General features: G+C 37.0%; 1 protein-coding gene across 4 annotated transcripts in view; it reads left to right on the top strand.

Annotated features, from left to right (window-relative positions):
- The window catches only part of LOC145984146 (mitogen-activated protein kinase kinase kinase 1-like), a 229,786-nt gene that overhangs the window by 114,529 nt on the left and 92,175 nt on the right, over positions 1-23,082 (top strand). For all 4 annotated transcript variants that reach the window (XM_083117608.1, XM_083117609.1, XM_083117610.1 and 1 more), the window contains exon 4: positions 22,715-22,873. In XM_083117608.1, coding sequence (XP_082973734.1) covers positions 22,715-22,873 — 159 coding nt within the window. The remainder of the gene's footprint in view (positions 1-22,714; positions 22,874-23,082) is intronic.

A 23,082-nucleotide genomic window follows, 5' to 3' on the forward strand; every position in this document is an offset into this window, starting at 1 on the left:
GAGCTGCAAGTGTTTTTCAGGCTCTGCATCTTATTTAGAACTAATCGATGACAAACGTAGACATCCGTGGCTGAGTGGTTGTTAGCACAGCGTGCTAGGACGCCAAGGGTCCCAGGTTCGAATCCCGGCCTGGGCATGGACGTTCTTTGTGAGTGTCCCTTCATCAATTTCATCATATCATCACTCACCTTCATCTTCACGATTAGCCAAAAAGTGGCTGAAAAGTGAAGTAAAATAAACCAGATTAATCAAGTGTGATTAACAGTGTGCTATTCCTGATGGCTTAGTGGTATCGTCGTCGCCTTGTAATCTTGATACCCGGTGGTGTCACATAGTGGTTCGGATCCCACATTAAACTGTAGGTCCAGTCCTGATTAGCCTTACTGTGCATAAAGTGGACTTAAACACCAAATCAATTATCAAACAGTGTGCTATTGAGAAAAGGAGAATGAAATGGAGGAAAGGCAGAGTAATTAGAAAGGCTGATGAAGGTACACAATGAAAATAATAGTACACAATAAAGAGAAGCAAACCTGGAGACGCTAAGACATAAACAGAATGAGATGATGATTGTTCAAACGTTGCTGAAGAAAATGACATGGTGGGAATCAACATGGCACAACTCATGCTGAAAAGAGTGAGGAAAGCAATGGAAGAAAAGAGCAAGAAATTAATGTTTGCAGATGATTTGCAGAAAGCTATAGAGAAACAGAAAGTAATAAAATTTAATATAATTTACTATTCTAATGTACCGTAATTCTCAAATATTTTAAAGCAAAAATGTTGGTAAATTGATGCGTACAACTAGAGTGGAAAACCTACACGCTAATATTAATGTATATTTTCAACAACTTTTAATTATTACAATTGTCAAGCATCGGTATCGGTGTCGGTGAGATTCTGTGAGAGTATTGGTTTCGGTATCCATTCAAAGTGATTTCGGCTCAGCCCTAGTAAGAACCCAAAAGACAAACTTAAAAGTAAAGACAGTATGTGGTTTGCAATTCAAGTATCTGCTGCACAGTATTTTTTAAAGGGATTGTTTTAATACCGAACATAATTTTGTACAATAATGAATGCATTGTCTTATCATCGATAAAAAATATGCAATGGCTGATTATGTGGATGGCAGAGGCCAGAAAATTATTAAAAGAAATTAATCCCACTTTTACTTGCAGATTGATATAAAGTAAATAGGTCAGTAATCTGTCGTATTTGGCCAGATTTTTTTTTGTTTGTTACTTTCATAAGTTAAATCAGTAATTTTGACCACTTGACTTGTTCCACCACTGCATTTGAGTGAAATCGGTTAAAGCGTTTCAAGATGGAGGTGTTTAAACTTCCAAAACATATGTAACTTTGGAGAATCATTTGGCTTGGTTGATGTATGGAGATAATTGTTTTCTGTTGGGAAAGACGTACTAAAGGAAGCAATGTCATTGAAACAATATCATACCAAGGAAGAAGCCCTCAGGATAAGACGCAAGCTTTGATTCCCCGCAATATAGTCCGGGTGCCAAATGTCTAAAAGTGGCATAACCTCGTTTTGAGGTATGAATAAAATGTTTTGACTGATTTTAAAAGTTTATGTTATGTACATTTCAGATCCGATAAATGTCACTCTGTCAACCTTGAGCAATTTGAGTAATTCAAGATGGCGTCCAATATGGCGGACTTTTCGGTTAATGACCTATATCTCAGTAACCAATGCTCGTAAACAGAAAATCTTTTTTTTAGTATTGATCCTCATTTGATGGACTACGAAAAAGATTCTATTTAGTTTTCCGCTAATGTCAGTAAGTTTTCCGTAATTTAAAAAAAAAATCCTTAAATTATGTAATTTTTCTGGCACTTTTTGAATTTGAAGTTTTTGCATTGTAACTTTTGAATAAATTAAATGACAGGAAATTGTTTAATACATTTGAATGAAAAATACGCTATAAAACATGTCCCAAAATGGAGGATAGTGCCAAAAAAGTGCATCTTTATCACACGCCGGCGGCTAAGTCCCGAATCATTGACTTTTTGATAAAACCAAGAGACTTGGTATATTTTCAGTCGAGTAGCCAATCGATGCCTACACTCCGGCGGCCGCCGGCATCTTGAAATTAATACGCCCTATTGGATATTTTTTGATTTGATATATCCCCTATCAACGTCCGGTTTTCTCATAAATGTTCCAAACAGTGTAAACTTTTATAATAAGTCAATAAATCTATTTTTGAAAAATAAGAAATAGAAGTTTTGCAGAGAAACTACAAAACATTTTATGAGAATAACTGCGAGTTGAAAGTCTTAATAATTCTCGAACTAAACAATGGTATTTTCTATTTTGTAAGATTACGAAGTGTTTGTTAGAAGTCTTTAGATGAACTGAACCCCTATTTTTTTTAGATTTATAAATTTACCTTAAGTAACATTTTAAGAGAAATACAATTTACAAACAAGTCAACATAATTTCTGAAAAAAGGAGTCATTAAAATTTATACAATATTAAATTGTATTATTTCAAAGAAAAAAACACATCTTTATTGTAATTCATGATACAAAACTAGTGGAAATTGTCTACCGAATTATTTTGATATGCTTTGAATCTTTTTTCTTCTTTGATCAGGTCTTCATATCCTTCACATTTATATAATGTACAGGGTGTCCACATGAAACATCCCTGCTGTTTGTGGCATTATGTAGTGCAACTCATCATATTTTTTTAAAAATTTAGTTCACTTAATGCAACGCATCATATTTTTTTAAAATTTAGTTCACTTCTAAGTGGGCCCCTTTTGTATCCCTTAAAATGTCTAGCCGATACTCGATCTCGACTCATGTGCGCACTAGCATGGCAGGGGTGGTGGAGTTGATGGCATTTTCAATTCTCCTGCGGAGATACGAAGATCACATTCGGGTGAAGTGTAGACCGTGTTTTACATAACCCCACAAGAAGAAATCCATAGGGAGTTATGTCCAGAGATCGAAGTAGCCATCTGATTGGTCCATCGCGTCCTATCCATTGCTGTTGGAACGTACTGTCCAGAAACTCACGAACATCCGAACTTCAGTGCGGTGGTCTACCATCCTACTGGAAGATCACATTTGTCTGCAGAGGATGGAGCTGAGGGACAGCAAATTGCTGAAGCATGTCCAGATAACAGTCCTCGGTTACTGTTTGCTCGATGAAGAAAAACGGTCAAAACAATTCTGTCTTTTGTCAGTGCACACCACACATTCACCTTTTTGCTTTTCCTGACATGTTTCCGAACACTATTGGATTTTGGTAGATTCAGTCCAGTATCTCAATAGCAAACTGTTCTCGTTGTGGTCTGGCTTGTGGCTGCAGCGCCTGAACAACCTTAACTTTGTATGCATACAAACGAAGACGTTTATGCAGCACCTTGTGAACGTTTCATCAGATGTAAAAACAATTAAGGTTTGGCATGGCAAGTTCCTAGCCATTGGACAAGTTCCTAACCGACTGTCAGGTTCTGGCAGAAAATGTACATCTGATAAACCAGTAGAGATGATCAGGGAAGCCTTCTAGAGATGCCAGTAAAAGTCAGTTCGCAGAGTGTCACGAAAGCTGAACATCCCACGCTCAACAGTTCACAAGGTGCTACATAAACGTCTTCGTTTGTATGCATACAAAGTATACATTAAAATATATTAAGTCTTATATTGTTGTATGCAGAGAAAGTACATTCAAATATATTAAGTCTTATATTGTTGTAAAGGTTATGAATTGGGCTACCATTTTTATTCGAAACAATTTCCTGTCATTTAATTTATTCAAAGTTACAATGCAAAAACTTCAAAAAGTGCTATAAAAATTACATGATTTAAGGATATTTTTTAAAAAAATTACGGAAAAACTACTGATATTAGCAAAAACTAAACAGAATCTTTTTCATAGTCCATCAAATGAGGGAGGATCAAGACTAAAAAAATATTTTCTGTTTACGACCATTGGTTACTGAGATATGTCATTAACTGGAAAGTCCGCCATATTGCACGCCATCTTGAATTACTCAAATTGCTCAAGGTTAACAGAGTGGCATCAATCGGATCTGAAATATACATAACATAAGCTTTCAAAAACAGTCAAAATATTTTATTCATACCTCAAAACGAGGTTATGCCACTTTTAGGCATTTGGCACCCGGACTAAAAAGGAAGATAATATTTAACTCCTTATCATTTCGAAAATATTTTATATGACGTGTTTTATCTACAACTTCCTTTAAAAAAACTAAGTCGGTTTAATCATTTTGGACACGGTGCCCTTTATCTTAGATTTGGAAAAAATAGTAACACTTATCCATAAAACACAAATCCCCAAGCGATATCCATAGAATATTCACAATGTCGAGATCAGATCCACGGATATTATGGATATCCATCAGACGTTCATGAGATATCCAGTCCTGGATATCAATTGGACGTCCAAGGGATATCTCGTCCGGGCAACGGTTCCTTTGCTACGAATCTTTTGTGTCTCGGCCGACACGCCAGTTTGCATTGAAGAAGTTGCTGTGCTTATCCGTGGTAATGAAGAATAAGCTCAAATTCGGTGCATACTTATCATGGATATACGTGTAAATATAAAACAGTTTTCGGATGTGTAGATATATATGTGTGTGTGTGTGTGTGTGTGTGTGTGTGTGTGTGTGTGTGTGTGTGTGTGTGTGTGTGTGTGTGTGTGTGTGTGTGTGTGTGTGTGTGAGAGAGAGAGAGAGAGAGAGAGAGAGAGAGAAAGATATTGAGAGAGATTAGCGTATGTTATGAACATATGTATACACAAAATCTTAGATATGCGTAGATAGTGTAGAGAAATGTTCTTTTGATATCCAAAGTATGCCGACCTCCGTGGTGGAGTGGTTAGAACAGCGTGCTACGACGTCAGAGGTCCCGGGTTCGAATTCCGGCCTGGGTATGAGTGTTCTATGTGAGTGTCCAATCATCAATTTCATCACTCATCCTCATGGTCGCGATTACCCTAATGTAGCAAAATGCGACACTAAATAACAGTGGCGGTGATTGGGTTCTAAAACAAATGGGGGCAAGGTATATATCATCCAGTAGCACATTTTAAATGTGTCGTTGGCAACACTTACGTAAATAATTTCTACACTGCAGATTCCTCATTTGTATTCATCTTTTTTTGGCCAACTGATTACATGACATAAATACACTATGCACTTTTGACTTAACACAAATAAAATGGACGGAAAGGAGAAATTTGAAGAATTGGATCAAAAAATGCCTAAATAGAGTTTTTACTAGTGAAAACGTTAAGTTAGAGGAAGTTTTTATTTCATTCACCATACGAGGTATTAGACCGAAGTCTAAATTCGTTTGTTGAAGGTATTTTAATAAAGTTTATGAAACAATAAATTTAAAAAGCTGCTTGCAATGAAGGCAATCGTTGACGTAAAAAGTAACCGTGACACCCCTATGTATGATCAGCTTTTAAAATATTTAAAGTATGTTTGTATTGCAAATACTCCTTATTTTGATTGAGCTTATGACACATAAAGTAACCAAATTGTGTTTTCGACAATTCACTTTTGAAAAGCATACTGCTCCAAAATTGGAGTGCTGTGCACTGGAGGCTGCATGTTATTGAAACCAGTTTTGTTTGGAAATTATACTGTATTTAATTATTTCATTGCTGTAACAACAATTGGAACACAATAAGTGCTCAACTAACATGAGATAATCATTTATGTTCCATAAACAAACAAAACAAAAAGCATTATTAAAGCACAGTGGTGTGTCCAGTTTAGCATTGGCGTAGCAACATATTGCGAAGCCCTGGACGAGATTAGAATACGAGGCCCCATCCGTTCTTCAAAATTGAACTCTCAATGTGAATCAATATCAAATCTTCAGGCATATGTCGGCAAGAATACTATCAAACTTAAATAATAATAATACAAGTTAATAATTAAAATTATATTTAATAATTTCACTCGCCCTAAAAATGCTTTATCTGCTTTTCCTGAAACTGAATTCGCTCACGATGGTGATGTCGTTCTCTATCATATATCTATTATAATAGAGAACCTGGCAACGCTGGCAAATGGATGATGTAGCTTTACCAGAGAGCATGCATATAGCTTTACTGTGCTCCGTAATTTTCTGTAATTTATGGAGTTTTCAGTTGAGGCGACTATGCTAACACATTGAGAACTGTAAATACTATACCACTATGCAGAATAAGAATTACCTCCAAAATGCAGCACTGATACAGAAATTCATTCAATTTAGCTCGTTCCAGCGAACTGTGCGGAATGTAAACAAACAGTGTTGGCAACCACTGCAAGGCAAGGTCCAGAGGGAGTTATGTCCTGAGATCGCAGTAGCCATCTGATTTGTCCATCGCGTCCTATCCATTGCTGTTATTTAGAACAAATTGCTACCGGTTCGATTTATCGCAATGAGCTCCTCCGTGAATTGTGTTAAAGCCGTATCAAGGCAGGATATGAAAGTGCAGTGTTGTGAGTATATAAAGTTATGGCATTGAAAGTATGCACAGTTAAATGAAACAGACATAAATTAACTGAAATCCACAGGTCAAACATGGCGTTGTAAATCTTGTTCCAAAGTGAGACGAAGTAGTCAGAAACTAGAATCCACCATGCCAGCAGAGATGCCAAGTTTTATTGACCTTCACAAAATTTTCACACCCCCAAAATTTCATTCCGCGCCCCGTCAGCACACCTACATGATTAATACTGGTGCCGCCGCTGCTCTCGTATCATACGTTAAAAATTTGTTCGGAGGGAATCCGAATTTTTAATGGAATCCGGATTTCGAATTCGATTCATCCTGGCTCACGCGTATTTTAAATGTTTAAATAGCACGTAACTAAGTCTACTGAATATGTTTGCAGCTAATCCCTAACTGAGAAAGAGGAATAGTTGGCTAACTGAAAAGCAGTGTGATCAGTGTTGTTGCAGTAGTATTGTACAACAGTTTTTTGTTTTTGCCAAACATGCCCGCATTGCTCGATGGCTCCTTATCTGTCGTAGCAGTTGCACAAGAGGGATATTTTGATAGATTGGACAAGTTCGCGCTTCAGTTTAATGCGCCACCACTTTCTGACGCCGAAAGAATATAATCATTTGCATCTGCTTTCTGAGATTACATGCTTCAGAGCTCAAACCATGAAATCGTATATAACACAAAATGTCATATATATATATATATATATATATATATATATTAATGCATTCGACCAAACTTTTCTTGCTCTCATGCTTGGGTGGCACGGGGAAGATGGTGCGAAGGGGTGTTTCAGCACCACTTAAATGTTACGTTATGTATGCCGTACTAAAACTTTGTCGTCACATTGGAGTAACACCGCTGTAATTGTAGACAACAGACATTGATCGTAATCTGAAAGAGAACCCGCATTTGCTTTCCTCTGTTAGGGGGGGGGGGAGTCTCTACACTTATTAGTGGTTGTTGTCTTTCTTCCACCATTATTATTTTTTTTGTTAAAAATGTATTCTTCTTTAAGACACAGTATATGGTCATTGGCCTGCATAAACAAGCTTTCTTCGTTTAAAATTACAAAACATGCGCTTGTAGTGGCCAAAACAAACAAAACCAAGTCACTAGTAGTCTTCAGTTTCATTGGCATATTTTCATAAAAGCCTATTAAATGTTCATTTGTATTTGATGTAATGGTTAAAGAATGCATGTTTTCTTTATTTTTAACATCACACCCCCAAAATTTCATTCCGCGCCCCCTCAGCACACCTACATGATTAATACTGGCGCCGCCGCTGCTCTCGTATGATACGTACAAAAAAAATATTCAGATTACATTTGATTTTTGCGGAACTGATCTTATGTACCAACTTTTTGTTAACCTGTACCAATTATTTTATGGTCAAAAATGAAAACATAAAGTAGTGCAATCATTTCATAAGAGAAGGTAAATCTACAATATTACTAAGCGCAGTCGGCTTCTTGCATGCGTGGCGCCAGAAAATTTTGATCGGCTGGGCAGGAGCCAAATACTGATAAATTAGGGTTGACAGATAAAAAATTTGAGTTTCACACACTTAAATTCCCTCGCCCTCTCCCGAATTTCTTAGTATTTATTTCACCTTTACTCATTGCTTTTGTACGTCTTATTTTTCCCTTCCACCATTGTTCTCTGCTTGTATTACCCCCGTCCCCCCCTCTGTCCGTGTTTTAAAAGACACATCTGTGTGCACGGGTAATCCGTTCACCAAATCTTCTGATTAAAATTCTCTCTATCCCCTCCAGTCTAGAAAAAAGTAGCGAAAGTAACCCATGTCGTCACCTGGTGTAAAGCCTCTTGGCTATCATTCCTATCTTTCCTGTCGGATCCCACTTTAAACTGTAGGTCAAGTCCCGATTAGCCTTACTGTGCATTAAGTGGACTTAAGACACAAACTCAATCAATCCTGTGAGAATCTTGATATGGCCTCCCTACTCCTCTCATTTATGTGTCCCTTCCCTGATGCCCTTCAATTGTCAGTACCGTATGTACTTCGCTTTGTACAGTCATGGACACTTCTGGTTTGAAACGATTCCATTGAAAGTTGGTCGAATTGTTATAACCCAGAAGTATCCGTGACTGTACAGGGGATATTTTATCTTATCCCTTTAAATTAAGAAGAAATTTATCATAGCCCATACTTTATTAGTTGAACTACATATTACATTAATTGATTTGATTTATTTGTTGTATTTAACTTCGCTTTTCTTCCACTTTTGGGTAATCGCAAAGATGAGGATGACTTGTGATGAGATGAAGCAGATGAAGGGACAATCACAAACACACATGGGCAGATCACAAAACCACAAGAAAGCTCCACGTAGGATTGTACTGGCTGTGAGTCCAGACGCCATAGTCTCGTTAGTCTGCTAAATGCAGTCCAAAGTGTACTACGTGGAATACAGTCTGACATTGGGTTGGTAGATTAGAGTATGTTGTTAAATTCATGAGACAATCCGTTTTCCCTTCAAAATTCGTGTTCCCTCTGTAATCCGTTATCCTTCCAGGACCTGTTTCGCCTCTGTAATTCTTCTCGCTCAGAAATCCGGATTGCCTCCGAAATCCGGATAGTATATTTTCCGAATCCGTATTTCAATTTTTCTTCTCTATGTCCTCAAACCGCCAAGAATTGTGCTACGCGTATCAACCTTTTTAAGGGATCGCGCCATTTTTTTTTCATTTTTTTTTTTTTTGCGCGCGTCCGGGATAGGCTATTCTAAATTCGGACGACTATCGCCCGGTTTATTTATAATACTAAATATTTGACGTATTATTTCAAATTGAAACGTTTAACTAGAATTTAAAACCGGAAAACAACAGAATGTTGTAATTTTATCGTCCACAAAATTAGTCATTTCCATCTATTTTTTCTCACTTTTAAAAAATAAGTCCCATGGCAAGCAAGACTCTAGGCGGTCGGCCACACCTTGCTACGCTTCTGGTACTTAGTCTAATATATGGTTTATTTCGATCAGCAAGATAAACTAAATTTGTATTAATTCTTGTTTTGTTCAGTGTTCTTGCCAAGCCTGCTGATAACAAGAATTAGCTTTTTCTTCACAGAAATTACTTTTTTCTTCTTTGCTGATCCATGTAGGGCACTAAATAGCCAGTGGGAGAATCACCTACTTTCTTTGAAGCTGTAGTACCAATATTCTCATTGACTCTTACAAGTGTAATCAGAGTTCCATATCTGTGTCGTGGTCGAAACTTCCTCGACACTGACGTTTTGAATCACCCTGTATGTAGCCTCCCTTCCTTCCTGCTCAAGTACCAAAGATTCTGTAGGGTGACACAGGAGTATGGTAATACTGATGCAGTATTTCTGACAGAATTTATTCCTCTCTCGTGAAGAAAATGTGCTATTGAGTTACAAAACGTTGTCATTATGCGTGTAATATTAGTATTCCGGCAGAAAGAAAGTACAACAACGATTCAAAATGCTGTCCTTCCGGCTCGGTGCATTTTCCTAGCCTCTTCGGTAATTCGTGAGCAGGCATTAAACATTTTTCGTCTGTTCCGCAACCGACCTGGGTTTTATGAATAAACGTAATTTTTGTGATATCACAGAGTAAAAACTCTGGAGGAGTAAGAACGGCAGGGTGGCTATTCACCTGGAATTCCTTGAATTCCGGTATTTATGCTTCAATTATTGGCTCCGGGAATTGTTCGTGAATTTTCCCCCGTAGACGTGAAAAATTGCAACTTTTATTAATCCAAATCCCATTTAATTTTTAAATGCAAGTTTTTACAGTTCAGTTTGTATTTTTATCTAGGAAGGAAAATAAGGCTGCGTCGAAAATAACAGAATTCTCTCAATTCGTTCTTTGTTAGTGTCGTTTGCAGAACAATTTATCTGACAGACGGAAGATAAAATATCTAGAAGTTAATTAGGTAAATTTGAGTTTGAAATTCTTATACAATTAACAATTTTTCGTAGATTTGTATATCCTGTAACATTTGTGACTTGTGTTTGTAGATGTATTTCGTGTCTGAAGATGTGAAATGATACTTAAATTCAATATTTTAAATGCATATATACCATTTAATTGAATTATTAGAATTTTTTTATTAGCTTGTTTTTTATAGTTAATAACAGAAAATTAAGTTCAGTTGCTTATTTTTTTAATAGAACAACAAAGTTAAAAAATGCGTTGAATCAAGAAAATTAAGTGTAAAATACAAGATCCAGTTTTTTTCGTGTTCTGCCATTTAAACCAAAGAACAAATTGTTTGTTTTCAAAATAAGAAAATAGAGTTTTATGTGAAAGTGCATACAACATTAAACACTATGGCTAAAATTTTATTTTAACTTCTAAAGCTTTTTTTTCAACGAGGTGTGTATAAGTTAATAACAAAATAGAATAACTATACATTTCAGTACATTAACTGTGTTAAATGTAAGAAGAAAGTTGCGCTAGATATTCACTCATTTGGAGGATCCAGAAGAGAAGTCTCCCCACGGATATATTATTACTCCTACTTCTACTACTACTACTACTAATAATAATAATAATTATTATTATTTGGAATAAAGTTTTACGTAACAATAATAATATGCATAATTATAATTATTTTCATTATTTCTACTATTCAAGTTTTATCAATTGCTTGACCAACCCTGCAAAAATTTCTGATGTTGCGCATGCACTCTTGTTCCCAGTTTGGTAGAACGTTTTCACAATGAAGACGCACTCTTCCTTGCTCAGTCGTTGATAACCACCATGCTCCATACCTGCTCTCACTCGCTGCTGTTCTTGAAAACCACTAAATAATAATGCCCTATTACTTCTGCTCCATCCTGTAGATACCGACCGTATGGTTAGAGCAAGATACTGCTATGTGAGTAGCTTATTTGTTTATTTGAGTTTTGCTTTAAGCCCACTTTATGCAGATAGGTTAATCGGGACTGGACCTACAGTTTAAAGTGGGATTCGAACCATTATGTAATGTGCCTCCGCCAAGTATCGAACCCGCGACCCTTTGATGAGGAGCTTATTTTCAAAACGGTTCTTGTCCATCAAACAAAATTGATGATAAACGTGTAATTGTGTTTAAATGTAAGCTATAAAATGTACAACTTTTAAGGAAACAGTGCTGGAAAAATCGTGGATCTGTCTGTCCACATAATAGTACACTTTTAGCACATGGCATTCATATGTTTTTAATGACTTCCTGCGTAAATCTGTTTGGACAAGAGACGTTTTGAAATTATGCTCCTCACATGAGCGAATTGGTCGCAGCTCTGGTTTTTGTAAAAACTGAAACTTTTCACCCTGTCGTCCTGCGGCATAACGTCCCATTCTTCTCCATCCTTTGCAGCATTTCTCCAATTTCTGATTCTAAGATCTGATCACTCTCCACTTCATCAAGTAAATGGTTTCATGGTGTTCCTATTTTTTTCTCCCTTCGATCTTGGTACAGTCGATAGCTCTTGGTTTCCTTCCTGCATTCTCTCAATATACCCAATTATTAGTGTCTTATATATTTTCATTTTTGTTGATTTTGATATTAGTTGAGATATTAATAGTGTGAGATTTGCAAGGTATGTTCGATTTCCTACCGTTGTTCTTTAGTGTATATCTTCACAAAATTCGTTATTATTACTAACTGTTGATTCATGATAAACATAACTTTTAACCCCTTCAAAGTTGTAGTTGTCAATTTTTAGATCTTATATAGGATTTCTTCCTTTTCTTGCTGTCATTTTGAAATATTTTGATTTTCTTTCATTAATTTTCAAACCCATTTTATTTCCTTCTTGAATGAAATTCATGCAAATTTATTTTAGGCTATTCACATTTCGTGCTATTAGAACTATGTAATCAGCAAAGGCACAATTCCTTCTCTTCAAAGGATTTAAAAACTCCTTTCAGAGCAATATTAAATAAAGTAGCTGACATTACATCTCCCTGACATACGCTTCTGTTTTGTTGGAATGGTTCTCCAACTCTATTTTAGCACATGTGTTATCGATGGTCATTTTAACAAGGTTTACTATTTTCATTTGAATTCCTTTATATTTCATATGATGAAGCAGTTTTTGTTTGGATATGCTATTGAATACGTGCTTAAAATCCACAAATAGCACACGTAATTCTTGCAGATACTCATGATTTTTTCCCCATTGCTTGTCGTATAACAAATATTTGGTCTGAAGTTCCACGGTCCCTTCCAAATCCACTGTAATTTATTCAGCATAGATATTCAGTCTTGTGAGGAAAATATTAGAAGATATTTTGTAAGCTTTATTTAGAAGGGTTATTCCATGATAGTTGGAACAGGTTAGTTTGTCTCCAGGACAACATATTATGGCAACTTTCCACTCTTCCGGTATTTCTTCTCATTCGCACATCAGTTTAATCAATTTGTGTATCTCTTCATGTAATTTCTTTACTAAACTGACTATTTCATCCTCGCCAGGTGCCTTTCCATTCCAGTGGCGGATTAAAGACTTTCTCTTGGAGGGGGCGGAGACCCATTTCGGCGCCCCCCAACCCCGAGCTTTCGGCGCCCACACTTCCCTTACAAACTATGGTCCTGTCAAATATGTCATAAAATAACTGGCATAACTAAAACGTTGGAGACACAGCCGTGTGTCATGACCCCCCAGCCCCAGTTATAGTATTTATTGTGCTATGAGGTCGGTTGAATTGCATACTTGTCTTGTAATGTTTGTCAGAAAATTAACATCGTGTGGCTGATGTTTATTGAATGAAATTTGCATTTTGCAGCAAAACAAGTACACACATCGAACAATCAAGATGCAAGAAATAAGTAACGATATTAAGTTCAGCGTAAAATAATTATTTGAAAAACTAAAACATTTGGCATGAGCAAAGTGTTTCACAGCGTGTCCAACGTTTAGCGTTCCTTTTTCCTGTGCTCCTTGTTCAAAACGGATATGTTTGTTTATCTTTGCTGAGGAGCACTATTTCGCAGATAATATTTTATTTGCTGAAGTTTCGAAAACGCACGTTCAGAGGCTACAGTTATGGGTACAGTGAGGAAAATCAAACAAGCAGTAAGTAAATCCGGAAAAGAAGTGTAATAGTCGTGTTCCAGGATTAAAGTAATAGTGACGTCGCGAATGGTCCCAGTTTTGTGATCAGAGGGGTGCCAAAGGCGGGTTGATGGGAGTCATAACCCCTCTTTGTCCCATTATTTCTAAAGAAGAACGTAGTCCCTTTTCCCAAAACCTGGGTACGCCAGTGTTTGTGATATCTTCTATTGTATAGTGTCTGATTGTATTGGGTGCACGAGTTTAGAACTAACGTCACTGGCAATGACGGCGATTGACTTCCGAAACTAGGGTCCAAGGTGCCGGCAAGGACAGTTTACTTTCCATTGGTAGATAAGGTTTAGCATAGTTCTGGGGCGGAAGTGGTAAAAAGTGGGAGGCAACTGCCTCTTAAGCCGCCTCCAAACGCCGCCACTGGTCGCTGGTACACTTTTGAAGTTTGTTTTTTGATAAATCAAGGAGCACCGCAGGACAAGAAAACGATTTTATTAAAGGACCGCAAAGTCTTGTTCTATCTTGTTGCGTTCTGCTGCACGAAAGTTTAGTACAAGCCCGTGTTATTTAATAAGTGATATATTATTGTTTTCTACAATTTCATTTTTATTTACCATATGAACATAAAAAAGAAACTAATATTCATTCTATTTTTTTAAAAAAAAAAAGCTGTGTGGGGGCCCGTGGCTCCAAAGCTTTAAGCACCGCTTGCACCGTAAAACACTGCAATGTTTCCTGAGCTCATCAATCATTCTAAGTTGTTCTAACTTCAAGAAAGTAAAGACTGTAATAGACTTCTATAAAAAATCACAATAAATTGATTTTTGATTGCAATAGGTGTGACTGTTGGGAACAGTGATGATGGTGATGATGTCAAAAAGGAGCAGCTTAACCTATGTCTCGTCCCAACAGGCAAGAAAAGCACTGCAGTGTCTTTGTGTCTCATGGTTGCTAAATTTTAGCTCTTGGGTATGTCATAAAATGCCGCAATGTTTGATGTATTTCATTCCAACTTTGCAAATTTATCAATAACTAAAAAAAATATATATATTGTGAGGAGCACAGAAGAATGATTACCCCCTCAAGTCTTTAATTTGCCCTTGTAGCAAGATACTAAGATTGTAGTTCGCCAAAAAAATCATCATCGTCCTAGTGGTGCTGAGGTTAAAGTCAGCTGCTCTTTCTCCCTGGCTACGGCCTTTCCACAGTGAAAGAAATCAGTGAGGAGGTAGAGGTGGCGGGAATTTTTTTCTAAAAACCTCTATGAAGGGACGGTCACCTTAGGACTCATTTGATCCACCCTATTAACATTACACTAGTCCTTCACCTAAAGTTAATTTCGTGCTTATCTTTCGTCGCCCCCTCTCTCTCGTCTCCCTCTAATCTTTCGTCGGCTCCTATCTTTCATCACACCCATCATTTTCTTTGTCCGCCCCTGTCTCTCGTCGTCTCCTATCTTTCGTCGCCCCCATCCTTCGCCATTCTTATGTTTGTTCGCCCACACGTCTCTCGTCGCATCCTATCTTTCATCGCCCCTATCTTTCGTCATTCTTATCTTTGTTCGCCCCTTATCATTATTCATCGCGTCCTATCTTTCATCGTCCCCATCCTTCGTTATTATTTTCTTTGTTCGCCCCTTTATCATTTGTCTCCCCTATCTTTCATCATTTTTATCTTTCTTCGCCCCCTTATCATTCGTCGCCATTCTTATCGTCATTCTTATTCGTCATTCTTATCTTTCTTCGCCCCCTTTATCATTCGTCATTCTTATTTTTGTTCGTCACCTTATCACTCGTCGCCCCTATCTTTCGTCATTATTATCTTTGTGCGCCCCCTTATCATTCGTGGCCCCATCCTTCGTCATTCATATCTTTGTTCGCCCCCGTGTCTCTCGTCGCCCCATTATCATTCGTCGCTCGTTGCACCCGCCGTTAAGCTTCCTGCTACCCCATAACGATAATTTTCCGTAAAATACCACAATATTTGTTTTATTGCATTTCAACCGTTCATATTATTAAACAAATAAAATAAGGTCATATTAAAGGTCTGTCGCCCCTCGGGTAGTGGGACGCCCTCTCCGTTCCCCTTCATTCTGCTCTTGTATGTTTCTTAATTGACACTATATGTGTTATATTTAATTCCAACTGTGTAAATTATTTACCAATATATGAAAAATTAAAATAGGTCCTCGGTGGAAGTCTCCCACGACGCCCCCTCAAGGTCCTCGGAGGGGGCGGCGCCCCCCTTTAATCCGCCCTTGTTCCATTTCTACGTCTGCTTAGAGCTTCCTTTACTTCTTTTTTCAATTATTGATTCTGCAGTTATATACACTTGACATTCTTCATTTGTATCTTCTATACTTTCCTTATTAAGTAAATCTTCAAAATATTGAGTCCTTTTTTAATTATTTAATTTTTTGTAATTATTTCATCTTCATTTCCTACGATATTCCCAGTTCCTTTCTAAACCATTCAATTTTTTTTAAAACTTCTTAACCTCATTTTGTTTATTTCTTGTCTCTCTGTTTTTAATCTTTCTTCACCATTTGTTTATTTTTTCTGGTGCAGAATGTTTTACTTTCTCTTCTCAGTTGTTGTTGTTGTTGTCATCTCTCTTATTTTCCATTTGGCCAATTACATATCCAGTTACATTCTTTATTGTTGTCCCCACCTTCTTTCAATATTCTCTTCTTCTTTTTCCATTTCTAGTATTTTCTCTATTTCTTCTTGTTACTGTTTTAGATATTCTTTATTCTTTAACTTCTCTCTATTCCATTGCTTCCTTTTGTTAGTTTTATTTTTCTGTACATTAGCAAGTTTTTGTCTGACCATGGCTCTTACTAGAAAATGGTCATTTTCGTAATTTGGTCTTCTGAATGCTCTCATATCAGTGATAGATGTGATGAATATCTTGAAGATATTAACACATGATCTATCTGGTTTAATGTATTTAATCCTGGTATCTTCCTTTATTTTATGACTGAAGAAGGTAAATAAACAAAATCAACAAATCAATCTACCCTCTGGCTGCTTTCTCTTTAGTTTGTACCAGCAGCTTTCCTTTCCTTTGCTCGATGTCATTTATCTTGTTCTCTGGATCATTAAAATAGTTCCTCACCATTTTGAATGCTACATCTAATTTACCCTGGACCATTTTCTGCTCAGTTGTGTCACACCATTGCCATGTGGTGTAAGGTCTACAGGGTGGCTACTCACCGCGAATTCCTTGAATTCCGGGAATTATGCGTGAATTATTGGCTCCGGGAATTATGCGTGAATTCTACTTGAATTTTTCTCCCTAGACGTGAAAAATTACAACTTTTATTAATCTAAATCTTATTCACATTTTATGCAAATAAAAATTATTTTCGTAAAATGTTCTTGCTCGCAATTCCTGCTTTTCTTAGTCTTATCAAGTTTATAACCATAGCTAGGGGGCGGCGGGAGTCGGCCCTGGGCGCCGAACTATCTAAATGGAAAAGAGTTGTAAAATTGATTGATTCATTTGTGATTTTAAGTCCACTTTACGCACAGAAAGGCTAATCAGGACTGGACCTACAGTTTAAAGTGGGATCCGAACCACTGTGCCATGTGCCTCCACCGGGTATCAAACCTGTGACCCCTTGATCACAAGGCGACGATGTTACCTCTACACCATCGGGGAGGCACAAAAGTTGTAAAAGAGATAATGCTTTGGCGTCCCATAAAATTATTTGCACACTATTAAATCAATATTGATTTCAGCCTGCAAAAAATTAGATCCAAAAATGTTCTTCCTCGCTTCGCTCGCATTATTTCACTGTTTTCCGTAAAGCATTGTATTGTAAATTATCAGACAGATAAATAACACTTGTCTTAATCGATTTTGTTTTAAATGCACGAACAATTGTTTTGAGGAAAAAGAGTGTGCACATTTCAGAAACAATTCATGTAATTTTTGCTGTTGGTTTATTGTGAGATGGATGAATTGGTTGTGTAATGTATTTAAATAATATATGTTGTATATAATATGTATTAAAGAAACTTTGAATACATACACAATTTAGTGTCCACGTTGCTCATGTTACATATGTGTGAAACATATCGTCTATGAAAGTTATACATGTTTATGTAAAAAATAAGTATATTTGGAATGCATTTATCAAGCATTTTCTGTCTTTCAAAAATAGTTTGTGTGCTTGTTTTCCATTATTAATGTGAAATTGAATGTATTGAAAAAATAATTTAAATAGTTTGTTCGAACATAAATGCTTTAGCACCAACTTCTACTCCCTTCTTGCATAATTTACGAGGATATTAACGTCTTTGGTACTACTACTACTACTACTACTACTACTACTACTACTACTACTACTAATAATAATAATAATAATAATAATAATAATAACAATAACAATATAGGTCCCGGCTTGGGCATGGATGTTTGTGACTGCCCATTCATGAATTTCATCATATCACTCATCCCAATCTTCGCAAATTAGCCAAATGTGCCACAAGAAGCGAAGTAAAATAAAACAAATCAATAACTAAATAACTAACTCTCTAGCCTTCTTAAACCCGAAGGTTCATGGCTGCAGCAACACAGACCTTCCATCTGCCCCTATCCTGAGCAAGATCTATATACTCTTTTCCATCCCTACCGATTTCCTTTAGGTCCATCTCAACGTTGTCCCTCCATCTTCGTCTTGGCCTTCCTACAGGTCTCTTACCATCAGGTTTCCCAACAAGAATCCTGTAAACTCCTCTTTCCTCTCCCATTCGTGCCACATGGCCTGCCCACCTAAGTCTTCTTGATTTAATTATTCTAATAATATCTGAACATGAATACAAATTATGTAGTTCTAAATTATGTAACCTTCTCCACTCACCTATCTCCTCATCCCTTTTAGGTCCAAATATTTTCCTAAGGATCTTATTTTCAAAAATTTTCAAAAAACAAATCAATAATAATAATAATAACACTATTATTAGTATGTTTATCCTGGCACTTTCTCCCCACCTGCCCAGACAAAATTTTGTGGTTGCGTCTCTGATTGTAAATAGAAACTCAGCACCTTAAATTAAATATTTTAATTATATTACGTATACCGTTTAATTTAATTATAATATTTGGATGTTGGAATCACATAGACCCTTTATATTATTAAGGTATTTGTGTGTGGATGTTGAGAGGCGGTAATACGTAAGGTTGAAATAGAGAAAACATCTGCTTGAACTTTTGGAAAGTTCACCTTGAAAATCGGGAATTATACTTGAATTTTATCATGGTCCTACAGTAGCCACCCTGGTCTAAGTCATCCAGCTTTAAGCTCAGGCTGTGGAACATGCACTGGTTCGAGTCTCTTGGGGGAAAGTGTAACAACTTTTCTCCTGACATTTCAGCCATTGTATGGGACCCGTAGCCAACCACTATCGGGAGCAAATTGGAGAGCTATGAATGAGTAGTGTAACCCCTGGGACCTGTGACCAACCACTATCGGCAGGAAATTGTAGAGCTATGAATGAGTAGTGTAACCTCGTCATAATCATAGACACCACCAACAACAGCTGGGGGTTTGTTGTGCTGACCACACGTCACCCCGTAACGGGTTGGATGATCACTCATCTCTGCTGAGGCATGTGGGAGTGAGGCCAGCAGTCTGTAGATAGGCCGTGGCCCTCAAAGGCTGTCGCATCACAAGTTACTTTTATTTTCTTGTCAGTTACTTTACTCTCTTTACTTTACTCTGTATTATTCTTTGAATTTTTGTATTTTCTTCATTTATCCATGAAGTTGAGTAAGATTTCTTAGCTTCCTACTTGCTCTTTCCAATTACTTTTCTTCATTGAGTTCCATTTTTCTTCTATGCTGGTACCTGCCCCTTCCTCATCTATTTATTCATCCAGTTTTCACTGCATTGCAGAACATTCTTAATCTTATCTAGATTCGACAATCTCTTTGTCCTTCTTTTTGTCCTTTTGAACCTCACTAGGCTTGTCATCATTACTAGCTTATGGTTATTGTCAACATACGTATGTTCCCAGATGCATTTTGCAATTTTCCATCTGCTCCATTGCTGATACTCTGCTGGAGTTTTCCAGCTTTGCCTTCTCCTACTACTGCAAGTAGGATAGGATTTTTATCTCCTTTCGCATAAGGTACCTGAACCCAATATGGTCTAGCTAAGGTTTGCAATTGTTTCTAATGGTGTACAAAGTCAGAAACATAAAACTAATCACAAGATTCAAAAGAAGGAAGATTTCTGGACTTCTACTGAAAATTGGAGCCATTTCCAAATAATAACGTGGGTGCAGGGAAGATTTTATTAAAAAGTTATGTTTAGGCCAATATGGCCTAGTCATATATTCTGTTCGTTCACATGAAAATATGCAACAGAAATTGTAAGGAAAGTATCACAATGTTGTTTTTATGCATAGATGAGTATATTGATACACTTACACTTTATTACATAACTAGCTGATGTTCCCAGGTATTTATTTATCCCAAAATAACTCAGGAAAATAATGAATTCTAACTATAGTGTAAAATGTAAGTAATTTTATTTACAGGTATTTAAAAGTACAGTTTTCAAATTATAAAGTAAAATCTTTTACTAATTCACTATAATATTAATTTAACTCAAAACAACACTTTTAGTTTCACCTCCAGGAAATAAATTCTTTGGTGAACCCAACCTTGAGCAAGCAACTTAAAGTTGGCCATGGCGATCTTAAATTTTCTCTCTCTCTCTCGCTCTCTCTCTCTCTCTCTCTCTCTCTCTCTCTATATATATATATATATATATAAAACTTTAACCACACCGGGTGGGGCAAATGAGAGGAGCGAGATAGATAAATTGAACACTGAAACTTGGCAAATAACGTTCATCAGACAAACGTTCGAAATCACTTGAATCATGTGTCCAGATTAAGGGAAATATAACTGTCAGATAACCCTTGTAGGTAGCCGATTTTATTGGCAACTATGACACACAAAATTGTTTTGTCCAATTTTATCCTTTTCCATTTCCATTTCACCCCTTCCAAGGGTGCTTCAATTTATTCTTGAGTTTGGTTTGAGTTGGTGTTTTAAGTCCACTTTATTCTTGAGATGAGAATTGTCCATGATATTCTGTATCTCACTGCTGCTTTTCTCTCCAGTACACCTTCATGCTCTGCAATGCCTGATGTCATCCTCCATCCTCCCCTTTCCTCTCTCTGTCTTTTGGACACAGACTCGAACCATATCTGAATGAAGGTACAGGGATACAAGACATCATGGCAACTATGAATACAATGATATTGGATTTCCATTACAAGACATGAAATCCTAAATCAGGATGTGAATTTAATGGGGGAGATGCCAGGGAGTCCTTCCGATAGCAAAATTAACTGGCAAAAGAAATGAGTGGGCATTCCCCAGAATGAATAATTGAGCACATATACTGCTCAATACACATGGGGGCATTGTCATAAAAATTAACCTAATGGTAGTAAAGCAATGCGAAATGACCTACAAGTGTGACCATTTAAGATTCTAGGTGGATGCTCTTACCCCACCCCACATGTTTTATTTCCTCGATCCCTGTATGCAAGTCTAATAATGCTACATTCACCATATGTCAGTATGAGGTTCGTGTTATGCAATAAATATATTACAAGTGTTAAGATGGTTTGACGATATGTAATATAGGCTTCTGTATACACCATAATCCTTATAAAGATAACACCAAAAATAAATATATACCTATAAAATCGTCAATTTTCAAGAGACCGTACAACTGCATCACACACAGCCTCTCCAGCTTCTATGACACCAACTCTTCTCGTGGGGTCATTTCCTGTTGTGATCTACAATTCAGCTAAATGCACTTGCCCAACCTGTCTCACTTGCTCCACCTTCCCCTATTATATAAATTATATAGTATTCCCCAAGTGCTAAATACTAATAACTGGAGTGGTGGATTCAGTAATCAGTGTGTAGAATTCTCCTTATCAAAACCACCTTGTATTTATGTGATAAATTCAATTTTTAAAAATTGGTGAAAAGATGTGCTGTAAATTGCTGGAGGTGTATTCACTTTCATGTTACTCCCATCTCATTCATGTAAAGGCAACAGTTTATAACTTGAAAACAGCCCTTGAATGTGAGTGGCATGCTACTTTTGTGTGGTTGGTAATTGTGTAATCCAGGTACAAAATGAGAGAAATAACCTGTGGTGCAACAGCCCTTGAGGGCCAAAGCCTACATGCCAACTGATGGCCTCACTCCCACATGCCTCAGCAGAGGTAGGAGATCATCCAACCAATTGCGAGATGACATGTAGTCAGCATGATGAACACCCATTCATTGTTGTAGGATTTTCAGGACTGGGCTATGCTACTCATTCGTAGCTCCCCAACTTCCTCACAATGATGGATTCCATACACTGGCTTATATCTCAGAAGAAAAGTTTATATTTCCCCTGCGAGACAAACCAGGATGCATCCTTTAGCCTGAGCCCAAAGCCTGACGACTTATACTGCAGAGCCACAAATAGAGATATAATTATTACAAAAATCATCTGAGTACAGTAGATAGTTCCAGCAAGTAGACTAGGCTGTATTTTGGTTTTGAAATAAATGTTGAGGTTTCTGAAATGTAAAAATAGTGGCAAAAGGTAAAATTCTCCCCTATGCATTGCTCTGGAACATTTTGTAAGGCTCATCCATAGTGGCATGGAAATGACATGGTCAGCACCATGCACTCTCTCTGCCTACATCCCCTTCCTTTCCAGGTGTACATTAATCATAGGCTGAGTGAGCCTCAGGGCCATGTAATTGGAGATCTTGTTTGTTAAAATAACCCTACTCCAGACCACTCTCCTGGGGACTGAATTTGGATCTCCCATGTGACAGATGTCCTACCAACTAGATGAGTACAGCTCAAATGGAATCTGTTTTGTAATCTATTTTGTATTTTCATTTGTTACATCTGTAATAGGGATATACTAAATCAAATTTATTCTTAGGTTGAGACACCATATAATCAATAAGACCTATGTCATGATAAATATGGCAGTCTCTTCTCTACTATGCTTTATGAGAGAAAATGTGTTTATTTGCTCCTTTCTATTAGATGACAACATTTATATTAACAACTATACATTTGAAGACAACTAAAGTAATATAATTGTATAATATTTACAGGCACCGACCAAGTTCACCACTCCCAGAACACAGTGCAGAACACCACCCCCTGCAGGATTAGTTGACAGAAAGAAATCCCCCAACCTGTCAACAAGATCAAGAAGTCCATCTCCTTCCAGTACACCACAAAGGAAGAGGTCTCCCAGTGTCACACGTTCAGTAAGTAATGTGGAATACACTTTGTTTTCTTATTTGAATTGTGGTTATACATGTCAGAATGTTCTTACATCTGGCCAACCACATTTGGTTGCTTGATTGATGATGATGATGAATACTTTGTTATATTTATGACTTTGGAAGCAGGAGGGAAGAAAGAACAGTCAGTTTATCTCTTAGGAAGCTTTCAGGTGGAAGTCAAAGTTACAAGC

The sequence above is a fragment of the Lepisma saccharinum genome, chromosome 2, assembly GCF_977018435.1.
Source record: "Lepisma saccharinum chromosome 2, izLepSacc3.1, whole genome shotgun sequence".
NCBI classification, from domain to species: Eukaryota; Metazoa; Arthropoda; class Insecta; order Zygentoma; family Lepismatidae; genus Lepisma; species Lepisma saccharinum.